Source organism: Siphateles boraxobius, unplaced genomic scaffold (assembly GCF_051911475.1).
Source record: "Siphateles boraxobius isolate OS27281-9 unplaced genomic scaffold, OSU_SipBor_1 41, whole genome shotgun sequence".
Taxonomy (NCBI): Eukaryota; Metazoa; Chordata; class Actinopteri; order Cypriniformes; family Leuciscidae; genus Siphateles; species Siphateles boraxobius.
The window spans coordinates 32,824,786-32,839,265 of NW_027509042.1; the positions used below are offsets into that span (position 1 = coordinate 32,824,786).

At 44.8% G+C, this 14,480-nt stretch overlaps 2 protein-coding genes across 2 annotated transcripts in view; both read right to left on the reverse strand.

Moving 5' to 3' along the window:
* Window positions 1-14,480, reverse strand: part of cidec (cell death inducing DFFA like effector c) — a 389,787-nt gene that overhangs the window by 309,107 nt on the left and 66,200 nt on the right. The window lies entirely within an intron of this gene.
* Window positions 1-14,480, reverse strand: part of spega (striated muscle enriched protein kinase a) — a 109,296-nt gene that overhangs the window by 68,957 nt on the left and 25,859 nt on the right. The window contains 10 exon segments of the mRNA XM_077199732.1: window positions 6,966-7,138; window positions 7,214-7,337; window positions 7,566-7,702; window positions 7,704-7,749; window positions 11,388-11,492; window positions 11,575-11,694; window positions 11,862-12,091; window positions 12,178-12,367; window positions 12,470-12,628; window positions 12,911-13,168. Of these exon segments, the coding sequence (XP_077055847.1) occupies window positions 6,966-7,138; window positions 7,214-7,337; window positions 7,566-7,702; window positions 7,704-7,749; window positions 11,388-11,492; window positions 11,575-11,694; window positions 11,862-12,091; window positions 12,178-12,367; window positions 12,470-12,628; window positions 12,911-13,168 (1,542 nt within the window).

The following is a 14,480-nucleotide window of genomic DNA, read 5'->3' on the forward strand; positions in this document are numbered from 1 at the left end:
GGAGCGTGCGGCCACTTTCGTCGCTCAGGGAGCAAGGTCAGTGGCGGCGCGCAACTCAATGAAGAGCCCTGGGTCAGTCCTGCCCTCCTGCATGTCAATGAACACCTGGGGCAGGAAGACCAGCAGACTGGCCATAGCATGCAGTGAGGCGGCTGCCTGTCCTGGGCGCTATAGGATTTCGCCACAAGTGTAGACGAAAAACTACAGGCTTCGGATGGGTGCTTAGGATGCAACCGAGAAGAAGCACTCTGAGGACACAGTTATTTTAGTATCACAACAGAGCGTTCAACCGGGGGACCCCAGTGTACCCATGAGCAGCGGCCATGTGAAGGAAGAGCGGAGGAGATCAACGAGGGATCGCTGGAAGACATGGGGGTCTTCGAGGATTTCGAGATCTCCTGATGCACATCCGGGAAGAAAGGTATTTGGGTTAGATGGCGACGAGAGTCAGCGGCCACCCCAAAACCAATCGTACAGCAGCGAGCGCTCAGGACAGGGTGGAGGGTTCCACCCTAGTCCGATGCTCGCAGCGGCCCGGGAAAGCATGGCCGTCATCACAGGATCTGACTTGACAAATGCCATATGCACACCCGAAAGCGGCAGCACTGTCAAATCTTCACTTCCTGAAGATTCTTGTCCGCCCTGTGATGCTGCGATGGACAACAGATCCGATTCTGGAACGTTAAAGGAAACCCGCAGGGGGTCCGAAGATGGGCCCACGGGCGTCACGTGATCGTTCACGGGTTGGGTCAATGAAGAGGGGGGCGTGGGGCGCGGACGAATAGTCAGCGCCTTGTTCTACACCAACACCCTCGGGTCGCCCTGGCCTCCAGCCAAAGTAGCATCTAACGTGGAGAGTGTTAGGTCAGGGTGTGGATGAGGGGACTCTCTCTCAAACGAGATCATTGAGTCTCGACCGTAATGACGCGATGGTCACGTAACCGCGGGGAGAACGTGAGTCATCCACAAACGCTGCTCTAGCGTGATCAAGCCCAAGCACGCAGAGCAGAGAATGTGCACATCAAAATCGGAATTGAGTCAACCGCCACCAGAAATGCACAGGCGAGCCGTCTTTAAAAAGACGTGCCGCGTGCGAGCTCTTTTGTGAGAGAAAAGAAACTCTGAAAGTGTTGAAGCGCCCGGGGAGAAACACACTCACTGGCAAAGCACTGCACAAATCAGCAGGAAGTGTGCACTTGCCGGGAGATCGCCGTCACACCAACACCAGAGAATCTCGCTCGTCTGTAAGTAGCTGACAGTTCAGAGATGGCTTGTGGAGTGAAGAATTAACTTGGCTCCGAAGCGAAAACATATCTGCATGTTGCCGGCGTCCTCCTTTTATACCCACGAGGTGGGGTGGAAATACGCTATGCAAATTCCGCAGACCCATGGCATTTCTTTGCCATTGGCTCGTTTTGTAATACTCGAAGTTGATAGGCTTTCTAAGCGAAACCCCATACGTCGTCATCCGACGTAACTCGGAGTGACAACGAAAGGGAACCAGTATTATCTGCCAAAATTGCAAACTTCATGTGTGCAAGAGACACTCTGTCACTATCTGTTGCATCTGCAGTAATGAGAAAAATAATTAGGCGACAGTTTGTATGTATATAGTTCAAATATTATTATTATTATTATTATTATTATTGTTATTATTATTATTATTATTATTATTACATTTTTATTATTTTTCTTCAATTTACTGATCAATTTACTGTTTGATAATTATTGTTTGTTCTTATTTTAGCATAATATGAGTTCCTGATATCTATTCCATATGCAACAATAAATAAAATAATTACAGTTTGTATGTATATAGTTAAAATAATGTTTATTATTATTATTACATTTTTATTCCTATTTTTTAACCTACAGTTTGATAATGATTGTTTGCTGTTGTTATTTTATGTTTTTGCTGTTCTATCATAATTGCTGTTCCCTTCTGCAGTTTGTATTACCATTTATAGAATTAAAATGAATAAAATACCAATTAATTGCAAAAAAAGTAGTCTTTTAGAATATCTAAATATATATCTAAATAAAAAATCGAATAAGATAGAGAAATCATGTCTAAAACAACATTAGGAATCAAAAAGCCTTTCTATGTATTTATATAGGAAGCTATAGGCAGCTTTCAGGCGGTTCCCTTTCAGTCGATAACCACAGACGTAGTCGACGGTCGACTGAATGGGGATCGCGTCAGAGAGCCTATCATATTCGAGTGCTATTGAACGAGCCAATGTTATTGGCGTGCGTGATTCGCATCACACACTCCGCCCCCCCGGGGCGGGTATAAATATACACAAGTGGATGCACGCACTAGTTGCCTTTCGCTTCGGAGCCGATCGTTTGATGTCTCTGCGAGTGCTGTTGTTTACAACAAGCGAGTGTGTTGGTGTTCTTCAGGAAGACTCTCCCAGTGCTGGTGTTCAACAGCGCGAGTGCAGCGGTGATCGCGAGTTTTAAGCTCTCAACTGCTGTTTTAACAGCAACAAATTCTAAATGTTTGTGTCTGTTGACGGTTGGTTAGAGGGCGGAAAAGTGAGTGCTTCACTGTTTCAGTTCTCTGTTCAGTGTTGCCGCGGTCATTCCCCAGTGCGCTCCAGCACTGGTGACGGTCCTATTTTCTGAAAGAGCAACACGGGTGCGTTTGCGTCTTTTTCAAAATGTCATTACACCTGTGGGTTTCTGGATGCGATCGTTCCCTTTTCCTCTCTGACGGTCACAATTGTTGCATCACGTGTTTGAGCTGTATGTTTATATGTATATAAATATGTATGCATTTGTGCTTATATGTTCATCATGCTGAGGCAGCTTTTGTGGACGGCTCATGTTCTCATTGCGGGAATATGACTGTCGCGGTGTTGAGATCGAGACTCGCCTTCGTCCGCGTAGCGCGAGTCCCCATTACCATGCCCCACCCCCGGGTGCCGTGTGGGATGGGTGATCAGAGGATAGTGATGGATGTCTCGTCCGGTAACCATTCCCTGTGGGCTCCTCACTCCTCAATCACACCGCAGCCGATGGGATTCCTGTTGAGCATGCTGGTCCCTCTGTAATAGACCGATCAGCTGTTTCAGTGGGGGTTCCCCCAGAGGATAGGATGTCGATAGCAGCATCGGAGGGTGAGCTGGCCTATGGAGATGACGACTCGGCTGTGTTATCTCCCTCTGGGAGTGTAACTTTGCCCGAGCCAGATCCAGAAATGTCAGCTATGCTGAAACGGGCCGCCGAGGCTGCCGGGCTCGAGTGGAAACTCCACCGTGTCCCGTTCAGTCTTGGTTGGAGGAGTAGTATCTCGGGGCGGGCCGCGCTGGTTCTCAGCTCGCCACCCCAGTGCTTTTCTTTTCCGAAATGCATGGAGAGTTTATCAGGTGGTGAACGGCATCTTTCTCTGCCAGAAACTGCCTGAATAGCTTTTCCCCCTCACTACCCTTGATGGAGGAACGTTGAAGGGTTGCGAGGTGTCCCTCCATTGGGGCGGTCTGTCTTGACACAGGTGCACCTGTGTCTGGCAGCTGCTGCCTTTTGGGGGGATCCTCGTCCCCCCCTAAGGCCTGTGAATTCTCGTCCGTTCCGACGGGCGGTTTTACAAACCGAGTTTACAAAGCCTCTGGGCAAGCCGCTTCCTTTTGCGTGCCATGGTGCCACTACTGGTCTGTCAGGCCAGGGTACCCATGGCATGCACAAGGGTAGCCCAGATCGTGCGCTCATAGGTGAGTGTCGTGGCGTGTGCGATCGGTCTGGCGATGTCCAGCTTAGTGGTCCGGTAGCGCCATTGTTGGCTCAGCCTGGTTGATATGGCGGATGCTGACAAGGTTTGGTTCCAGGTCTCCTCAAATTCCCAGGTTGGGCTGGTCGCCGACGTGGAACTGCATCCAACAGTTATCTGCCGCTCAAGCGCAGACGGAGGTCATCCGGCACATCCTGCCCCGGCGGCCAGCTGCTGCCTCCACCCGCCACCGGTGGCAGCTCCTCCGCCTGCTCGTCGCCAAGGGCGTTCCCCGGCCGCAGCTCCTGCTGCCTCCACCCAGGCCTCAGCATGGAGCCGGCCGCAGTAGACACGCCCAGCCCAGGGATGGATGAGATGCTCTGGGAGTTGGCACGATAACTCCCTCCCCCGGGTGAGGGCTGGGTGGAGTCTTTGTTTGTGTGTGTGTGTCGATCCGCCGCTGCCCCCCCCCCCCCCCCCAAAAAAAAAAAAGCAGAGCAAGCGGTACCCACACTTCAAAGAGAGAGCAAATTCATCTGTTCCTGGGTCCCAAGAGGGCCAGTCTGGCGGGTGTGACCCTGTATAGTCTTACACCCCTCAGCTCCCCCTTGGTCGCCAGCAGGCAGCTGGGTGCGTTCGAGGACCCGGTCATCTGCCTTCTCACGTGCCCCCTGCCACTAGTGGAGACAGGTAAGTGTTGCACAGCACACTAACATCACTCTCTCTACTTTGCTGCCCCACCTCAGGCTAGGCTATCCTGCTCAAGTCAGTGATAAGCATCACATTAGGTGTTGAGCAGACGTGCTCCTGAAAATCCAGTGATATTCATCACACCTAGTGTTGAGCACTGCTCCTGACTTGTGCGTGCTTATCTTATCCTGCTGGCGAAGGATTTGATATAGCCGCTCCTCCAGCCGGTACGAAGGCCAGTTGTAAACTCGTTCTTCGTGCTACTAGGTGGTGGGTCATGACCATCTTGGCCCAAGATTGGTCTGCAGCTCCCATCTGAAAGACATATGCTTCAGATCTCTACCTTCCGCACCGCAGGCCATCCTGTGTGTTGCGTGTGAGGGTTGAAGTATCAGTACAGAGTCCTTTCCTTCGAGTGCTCCAGAGCCCGTTGGGTCTTCAGGTCAACTGGGAGAGAGTAATCTCGCCCACGGGCTGAGTATCTCTTTTTCAGTTTTGGAGATGGACTCGGTCTAACACGTCTCTCCAATGAGAGTGTGTTCAGCTGGTGTTTGAAGTAAGAAAGGGTCCCACTGAAAGAACTTTCAGAGGCTCCTGGGGTATATGGTAGATGCAGCCACTGGCTTCCTCCATATATGACCGCTTCAGCGCTAGCCTCATGATCGAGTCCCGAGGTGACCGTAGCAGAGCAGCTCACCCTGTGTGATTATAGTCATCCCGGTCTGCTGCCAAACCCTCTTCAACTGAGGGGCCATGTATAAAGGGCGTGTTTTAACGGGGGCCTGGGCGACCCTCGACTACACGGGCATATGTGCCTTGAGTTGTTGGACATTGCGACCGTTGCTTAAGCTTCCCTCGCATGTCACGACTCACCCGTCAACTCCTCCTTGGATGATGTGCTGCAGGCCCTGCCACATCCGCCCGGCGTCAGCAGTAGAGTAGAAACTGTCCAGCTTCTCTCTATACTGTCCCTTAGCCGCTATTATGGCTCTCCTTAGTCCATACTTTGCAGCTTTATACTCTGTCTCATTGCCAGATGCAAATCCATAAGATTGAGCACGCAGCATGTAGCGTACCTGACTATTTATCCAGGGCTTCTGATTGGGGAACTTCCTGACTTTTATGGTGGGTATGATGTTATCAACACAAGTGCTAATATACCTTGTCACATATTCAGTATAGTCCTCAATGTTGACAGAAAAGTCTTCCTGAGTGGCTGCAACTTTGAACACATCCCAGTCTGTCAGAGCAAAACAGTCCTGCAAATTTACCTCAATCTGTGGGGTCCAATGCTTAACCTGGATTTGTTTGTTTGAGTCGTTGTCTATAAACCGGATACAGAAACAAGGACATGTGGTCTGAGAGTCTAAAATGATGGCGGGGGGCAGCCCTATATGCACCACGTATATTACTGTAAACATTGTCTAGTGTGTTTTTATCGCGAGTGGGAATGTTCACATACTGGTAGTATTTAGTAAGCACAGTCGGTAGATTGCACTGATTAAAATTGCCAGCGGCAATAAAAACAACATCAGGGTGAGCAGTCTCCAGTGAGCTAAAAAACATCATAAAGCTTGCAAAGTGTTGCCGCTGAATTGGCTCGCGGAGGAATGTAAACAGCGTCCAAAAACACAGCAGTTAATTCCCTCGGTAAATAGTAGGGGGGGCATCCACATCTGGCGAGCAATGTTTATAAACAGTCTGTATATCTCCGCACCACAAGTTATTAATGAATACACTTTTTTTTTTCCTGGGGGAAAAAAAAATTAAATTTTAAGGCTTCGGCCTTTTTTGACAGAAACGAAGCTAAGTGTAACCCCTAAACGAAGAAGCCGTGTTAAAATTTTGAAAAAATAATTCTGGTGAAAGAAATACATAAATGAACAAGAAAGCCAAAATATTAAAAGTCATGAATGTATATTTACTTTGTAATTCACTGTTTTGTAGAGGGAGGGTCAAAACTACAATTTTCACCTGAGATTTGGAGCCAAATTACAGGGGGTAAATATGGCTTTAGATGAAAAAGATGGCAGCATCATCATTTTATTTTAACATGGATATTGGTATGTCTATTAGTTGAATCTGTGTACTTTAGTAATCTTTGTTGATTTATATGCCAAAGGTTAAGTACATTTCTGAGAAGTACATAAAAAGTAGTGTGAAATTATGCATTCTTAATTTTTATTGAAAACAATATATACTAATATCACACTTGAATAAACTTGGGTTTCTTTGAGGCATAACTTGAAGGGGAATGGCTTGTAGTACTGCACGATGCTGACAGACCCTTCTCAAATAACATCACCGAAAAAAAGGATTTGCATAATATTACATAAACATGAAAATATCTGCTTTATGCCATTATGATATCCGACAGGAAACATTTTAGATTAGAGGCATATTATAGATTAGCAAAACACTTAAAATGTTACAAATCCTTCAAATTGCACATTCAATAGTTGCCTGTGTGATGTACATGTGCTATAAGTGTAATATTTATTTTACTGCTCTGCCATGCATTGCTGCTGATGTGCAGCTAAATAAATAATGTGTGAGCCTTCACCCGCCATGACCAGCTGCAAAGTGCAGAGGTCACTGCCATACTGGTTGTTTGCCATGAAGATAAGCTGCCCTACATCCGTGCTTTTCACTTTGGCAATGTTGAGGGCATGCTGGTCATCGTCAGCCATGGTCATCTCTAATGCACCAGGTTTGTTGACAAGCACCACTCCCCTTCTGGTAAACAATGTAATACTTAATATTCACAATTTATATTGTAGTTTGAATGTTTGGTTTGCATTTGTCACTAACCTTTTCCACATGCATGTTGCTTGGACATGATTAAGGGTTATTGTGATGGTGACAGGGTGGTTCTCAACTACATACACAATATCAGGTTTGTCCAGGATGACTGGAGCGTTGTGTAAATACTGTCCTATGATATGGAAAAATAATGAAAACATGATTTCAACAAGTCTACACACATTCATGATTTCCCATGCAAAAAGGCTATGACAATAGCATTAATTTAAAGTGCAGAATACCAGAAGGTGTTGTATGAGTCATCAGGAACAGCATGAAAATATGTCATCAAAAAGTAAATGATATCTACAAATTTATCTACTGTGAGTACAGAGAACTTGAGCACAATTTGTTTCTATACCTCTGTCAATGAGCTGGACCAGGTCAGTGGGTTGTGAGGGTTTGCTGAATGCTTTTCCAGTGGCAATAAGGACTCTGAAGGAATAACACACTCCCTTAGGAAGTGAGGGAATCATATAAGAGGTGGCTCTGAGCTCTGGAGCCCAGAGCTTGTTGTTGAACAGCGTACATGAGTGAAGCAGGATCTGAAATGAATGAAGGACAAGGAAAATGCTGTAGGGGAGGCTAGGATTAACAGGTATACTTTGACTGACATGAGAAGTCATTGGATTTTTTGAATGGATTTTTGTTTAAATGACTGAAATGACATCTGTGATTAAACTTTTATTTTCATGTTTTATCCTATGACATAACATACATCAGTAATGCCCCCTTGTGATTTTGTAAAGCTTTTACTTAAAAATTAAGTTAAGATAATAAAATTAAGTTAAGTTAATAATAAGTGGCTAAATGGAACGTTCCGGGTTACTTGACTGTAACCCTGTTCCCTGAAAAAGTGGAACGAGATGCCTCTGTTGCTGCCCCCATAAAAAACGTAGTTGCTCTGACTTACATCAGTAATCAGGATGAGGATGCAAAATCACCAATCAAAATTTCACCATTCCTGGGGCAAAGTCTAAGCAGGATGGTGATATTGACAGAGCCTGCATATCCCAGATTCGTTTTAAGAGAGGTTATAGCCATAATGAAAACCTTTAGTGTCAGAAAGGGTCAAACATTTTGAGGATCAGAAGTTTATCAGACGCTGACTCTAGAGGTTCAAAGGGGGTCTCAACCAGACCCTCGAGAATTATTGCTAAGTCCCATGAGGGGATCTTGGTTCTTACGTAGGCCTCAGTCGCCTGGCCCCACGCATAAAGCGAGCGAGCAGAGAATGTCTCCCGAGTGGCACACCGTCAACCAAGGCATGGCAAACCGAAAGAGCGGCCACATAAACCTTGAGAGTGGAAGTTGAGTTTCCATTCCCCCGTCGGTAATTTCTGTCTGGACAGTAAATCCAGATCCTCTCCCACATTCAGATGCCCTGGAATGTACACTGCCCTGAGTGACAGGAACTTCTCCTGGGCCCAGAGAAAAAGCTGCCTCGCTATTCTGTTCAGATTGCGTGAGCGTATACCTCCCTGATGATTTATGTAAGAGACTGTCGCTGTGTTGTCACCCCCAGCCATCAACTTGAGGCAATTGATTTGCCAATCTAGATGATGCCTCCCCAGATCCCTTGGGCTAGACGACCACTTAAGACCGCTACCCAGCCCGACAGGGAGTCATCTGTCGTTAGCATTCTGCGATGGCAAGACGCACCAAAAGTGGGACACAAGGTGAGGAACCGGGGTCTGAACCACATAGAAAGGGAACAAAGCCACAGTGCGTAACCTTTACCATAAACATGGATTTTAGAAAGGACATGAAGCACTCAGCGCATGCTCTTGCCTTTATTTGCCCTTGGGGATTGTATAGTGATTTTGAGCCACAGCTGAAGTGGTCTCATGCGCAAAAGGCCCAGAGGGATCACTGTGGACCCAGCTGCCATGAGACCTATGTAATGTCCTGACCTAGCCAGATGTTGCTTTAGGGTGTTTAAAATGGTCTTGACATGAGCGGGGGACAGTTGTGCCCCTGATGGTGACAGAGTCCCATTTAACCCCCAAACACGTTACTCTTTGGGGAGGAGAGTGAACGTTCTTCTTGGCATTGCAACTCAGCCCCAGAGAGAGAGGATGAGCGGGGGGCCGTGGTGAGATGGAAAATGGTGCCCCCTAGTCGATCGGCCCTTTCGAAGCGGTGTCCCAAAGGGGTTGTGATGCTGGCTCCGGGGATAAACCACAGTGTGGCCTCCCCAGCGCATCAGCATGATAACCATCTGGTTTGAGCTAAGTAGGGTACATCTCTGGGATCTTCAAGTGGGCACCTTCCGTCCTCAGTGTTTCGTCGACTAGCCCCACGACACCTCAAGAGAGCTCGACAGTGATTCTGGCATCCCAGCATCACCCCCCTCCGTTCCCCACTCAACTCAGCCCAGCTTACTTATCAGAACATTAGCGTTTCTTTCTTTCTATTGTGCTTGAGATCCCCAGCCAGAATATTTCCGTCTCAACCACAGCCAGTTGCTGCTCCTCTATGCTGCTTCAGATACGTTCTTCACTGTGCAAAGCAACTCTTGGCCACTGAATCTGACGTCTCTGGGAAACCGGGCTGTAGAGTGTGCCACAAATCCTCGAAAACCCATTTCCACTGGGTAACCCCGGACTATCCATCCTCGCTGTTCCTCTTCAGTGGCTAGTTGAGCATGTCACAGTTTCTTCCTCTATCCTCTATCGATACGCCTCATCTACAGCATCCTCCCATGGCACTGTTAACTCAATCAGGTAAACAAGGTATGCTGATCCAGACCACCAGACAATATCTGGTCGTAGGTTAGTGGTGGCAATCTCAGGTGGAAGAATACGCCGTTGATCAACATCTGCTAGCATTTTCCGGTTTCTAGCAGCTTCCAGTTGTCCTGGAATGTCGAGGATTGGTTTTAACACCTTTTCTTGGTGGTTGCTCTCCTGGGCGGAGGAATGTTGTCTTCTGTGTGTAATGTTTTGATAGAACAGGTGGCAACTTATTGGTCATGTTACGCTTGTCTTCCAATGTTAAAGCCAAACATCGCAGCACCTGGTCATGGCGCCAAGTAAACCGTCCTTGGCTAAGAGCCACCTTACACCCTGTCAAAATGTGCCTTAATGTTGCAGGTGATGAACACAAAGGACATGAGGGATCCTCTCCTACCCAGAGGTTTAGGTTATGTGGTGATAGGAGAACATCATATGTTGACCTGATGAGGAAACTGATCCTACTCTGTTCCATTGACCATAGGTCTTGCCAGCCAATCTTGTGTTGTTCCACACTCTCCCATCTCATCCATTCTCCCTGCTTGGCCTGGGAAATGGCCTTTTTACACCTCATCTTCTCCTGCTTTTGCACCTCGTTGACTACCAGCTTCCTCCTTTGAGCTGGAGCTGCGTTGTACCATATAGGAGGAGCTAAACTGAGACCAAGACCCCCTCTTCCATGCTGAACTTGTCCCATGATATCACCAATTTGAAGGGCTGCCTTTACAGTAAATTGCATGTTCAGATATTCATACAAGAAAATATTCTGGGGGCCATGAAAGTTTTGTGGAAATAATCAAAAATGCTTGGGGTGACTGGCAACTTTGGGGTCATCAGATGTAAAGTTTGCATATAAATGTATCTTTGCAGTGTGTGGACACCAGCACCCTACAATGAAAAAAAATCCATTCACTCTTTTTTTTTTTATCCGCAAAAAGCCTAAACACTCAATAATCAAGCCATTTGAATTTTCTGAGCAATATGATGTCATATTGCTCATGCTCCACCCACGACCACTGACGGGCTGTCCCGTATTAGCATATTTCTGCCCTCAGCCATTTGTATTCTGTCTGCCAAGGCAAGTTGCCAAGGGAGTCTTGTGTCCAAACGGAAGAGATGGGTCGGGTGAGCAGTTGCTAATTATCATTTAAAGAGATATGCACCGAAATGGGTCGCTGTGAACAGAGCTGTTTTTGAGGAAGTAAAAGGGTGTTGTTTTACACAACCATGGAGGAATTTTAACCAGACTTTACATGAAGACCCTAAAGAATCATACCAACTTGTGGAAACTGGGAATCCGATAACCCCTTTAAAAAAAAGAACATTGGCGGGGAAAGATTTTTAGGTGGTTGTAGAATTTACCCACTGTCACATCTTACCACACTCTGACAAAAATATCAGGAACTATCATGCCAGGATAGTTTAAGAAAAGACATAGACAAATTTACCAATGAATGGGTCCAGGTTTTTTGGTCTTTTCCAGCTCAATGAGACCGTTCTCCCAGTTACAGATCCAATCACTGGAGGACCATCAGGAGACTCAGGAAGGCTAACTGTCAAGAAGCTACAATGTTAGTGTTGCAGACACATATGAATGTTACAATACTACTATATATGAGAGGAAGCTCCATCTACCTCTAACGTATAGATGAGCATAGCAGGCAGCCTTCCCCACTTTATTGGAGATGACACATTTATACACACCACTGTGGCCATGACACACAGAATTAATGACCAGACTGTGAACATTCCTGTCTAGAAGAGGTACATGATAGGATATGATTAAAGACGACATGTATTCCGGAGACAATAAATGTAGTAAATGTATAAGAACCACCCAGTTAGAATTCAAGGCAGTGTTAGATTATAGATGTCCACTAATATCCTTTAAAATGCTTTTGACAATATTTTTGTGGACTTACACTGTATCATCTTTCCGTCATCAGTGCTCTCTATCATCTTGCCATTGTGGAACCAAATAATTTTGGGGTATGGCAGGCCTGTTACCCTGCACTTCAATACTGCTTCTTTCCCTTCTACTACTTCCAGGTCACTGAAAGGTTTTATGAAGTCTGGCATTGTCTTGTGTTCCACCTCTCCCTCAGACACCTCAGGCTCCTCAGGGATTGATGGCATCTTTTCTAACCTGGACCTAAGAGCAAAATTAACAAACAAATGAGAAAGAAAAAGAATAAAGAATGTTAATTATACATTGATAAGAAAAGTAGGTCTTCTTACATGTGAGTACATATGGCCGGTCGAGGTTCCTGTACATAGAGTTCAGCTGAGCTCTCCGCTTCTCCGTGAACATTTCGAGCAATTACTGTGTAAAATCCCTCACTCTCCGTGTTAACATGAGTGATGAGCAAAGAATGATACCCATTTACTTGGAGAATGTGAATATTATCAGTCTCCACCACAGGTTGTTCTAGGACACAAACAAATGTCTTGACAAATGTCTTTGTTGCTTTTGTTCCAAGGAGAGTTATTTCAGAAAAAAATCTTCTGCAGCTGACTCTTTATTTTTTACCACAATGAGTCCAGGTGACTTCAGGAGAGGGAAATCCACTGACTTTGCAATCAAATTGTGCAGACCAGCCCTCGTTAGCCTCCACTACCTCCAGTTTCTGTGTAAATAGTGGCTCCTTAGATGGAATCACCAGAAGATTAGCTGTACAAGTGAGTTTTTCTGTACCATAAAAGTGGGAAAAATAAACACAGTTAATATTAATCAGAAGTTTTCCAAGCAAATAAGCATTACTGGAAAACAATATTAATTATATTATATTATAGATAGCCTATTACTGATGCATATATGATGTATTATTCATATCATTTGTTATTATTGTGTATCTTTTCTGTTGTCACACTATTTTGCTTGAAATAAATAAATAAATAAGTATAAGTATAAGTATAAGTATAAGTATGTAACACTGCTATGCTCACTTTTCACAATTGGTATGACTCCTACCTTTTGCTGAACTGACTTTGCAAGTATAGCTTCCACTGTAGGCTTCATGTGCAGATTTAAACAGAAGATGGCATCGATGTCCATCAAACTGCATCTTACAATCAAAAAGTGTTGGCTGTATCAACTTCCCATTGGCTAGCCAATCAACATCCAAAGCCTGTGGCCCAGTTATGAAACATTCAAACAAGGCCATCTCTCCTGCCTTGACTTTCACATCCTGCATTGGTCTGACAATAGTCAGAGATGACTCAGCAGTAGCTTCTAGGCAGAAAAGAACAGTTACAAGTCATGTAAAATCTGAAGTTCAAGCCTTAGCTTGAAATGGAATTACTGTTGTTGTTTTTTTACTAATTAAATTTTTTGACAATATTAATTGCAAGTGATTTGTTCCAGATTTTTTTTTTTGTTATGCATGTTGAAAGTCTCTTCTCATCCTGATAGAAATCACTAAGTTAAGTAGTCTAAATGTAATATTTATATGGTCTGTCGAAGATGTAGGACCATAAAATGTTCATCTAATCATTGCTCTCATTCCAAAAGGGCAACAATGTCCTACCTGCCTGTCAACGTATATATTTCACACCTCCACAAACCCTGCTTGCACAGACATCACTAGTCAACAGCGTGTTTTATGCTATGCACAGTGTTAGACAGATGTTAGTTACCGAGCACTTCAAACCAAAAATTTTACAGTTCCTCCTGAACCAAAACATTGCGCTAATGCTGCTTTCATGACTTGAATTTATGCGTTTCAATGGCAATACTATCAACGCCGAAATTAATCTGCAGCAGTCAGGTGATACAGGTCAGTGCTCTTTTAAGGTGTTTATGTTCATTATTATTGTAATGTTTTGTGCTTTGAGACATGAGCTAGTTTATGTGAGACATGAGGTATTTCATGCGCATTCATGTGTTTTGGAGGAGACGTGGTTTTGGAGACACTCTGAAGGGAGGGTGGAATCTTATGCTTTCAAAAATAGCTCGCTTTTGCTAGCCTCTCCGAAAACCGCCCCTACCTTTAAGTTGCAGTGGGGTTAAAAAGTATTAAGACATTGAAAATCAGGGATTGTTTTCATTTAAATCAGGACTAAAAAGGGTGACGTAAAATGATCTAATTCTCAAAGTCTAGCTTCTGTACATATTGTGAATACTGTAGATATTGAAATGGGAGATGTATGTAATTTTATCTGATTTATATTCTAGAACTTTCAACAACAAGATCAAAATATGATCATATACTACAGTATGTTGTGTGGTTCTGTCTCCATGCATGTCTGTTGTTCTAAATAGAACACAGAACTGTCCTTGCAGCATTAAAAATAAACGCCTCTAAAATGTTAATTAGTTGCAATAATGTATTTCTAGAAATGTTTTTAAATTTCAAAACCTCCTATTAAAGGCATAACATTGTCAGGGTTTGTGCAGTTGGAAGATGATGAGAAGGCAGAAGATTCTAATATAAACACTTTTAATAAACAATAACTCACAAAGAACTTAGGAGGCAGGTAGCACAACAACGTAACTTCAACGTTAGACTGACGCATGACATTGACGCTATACTGACGAGAAC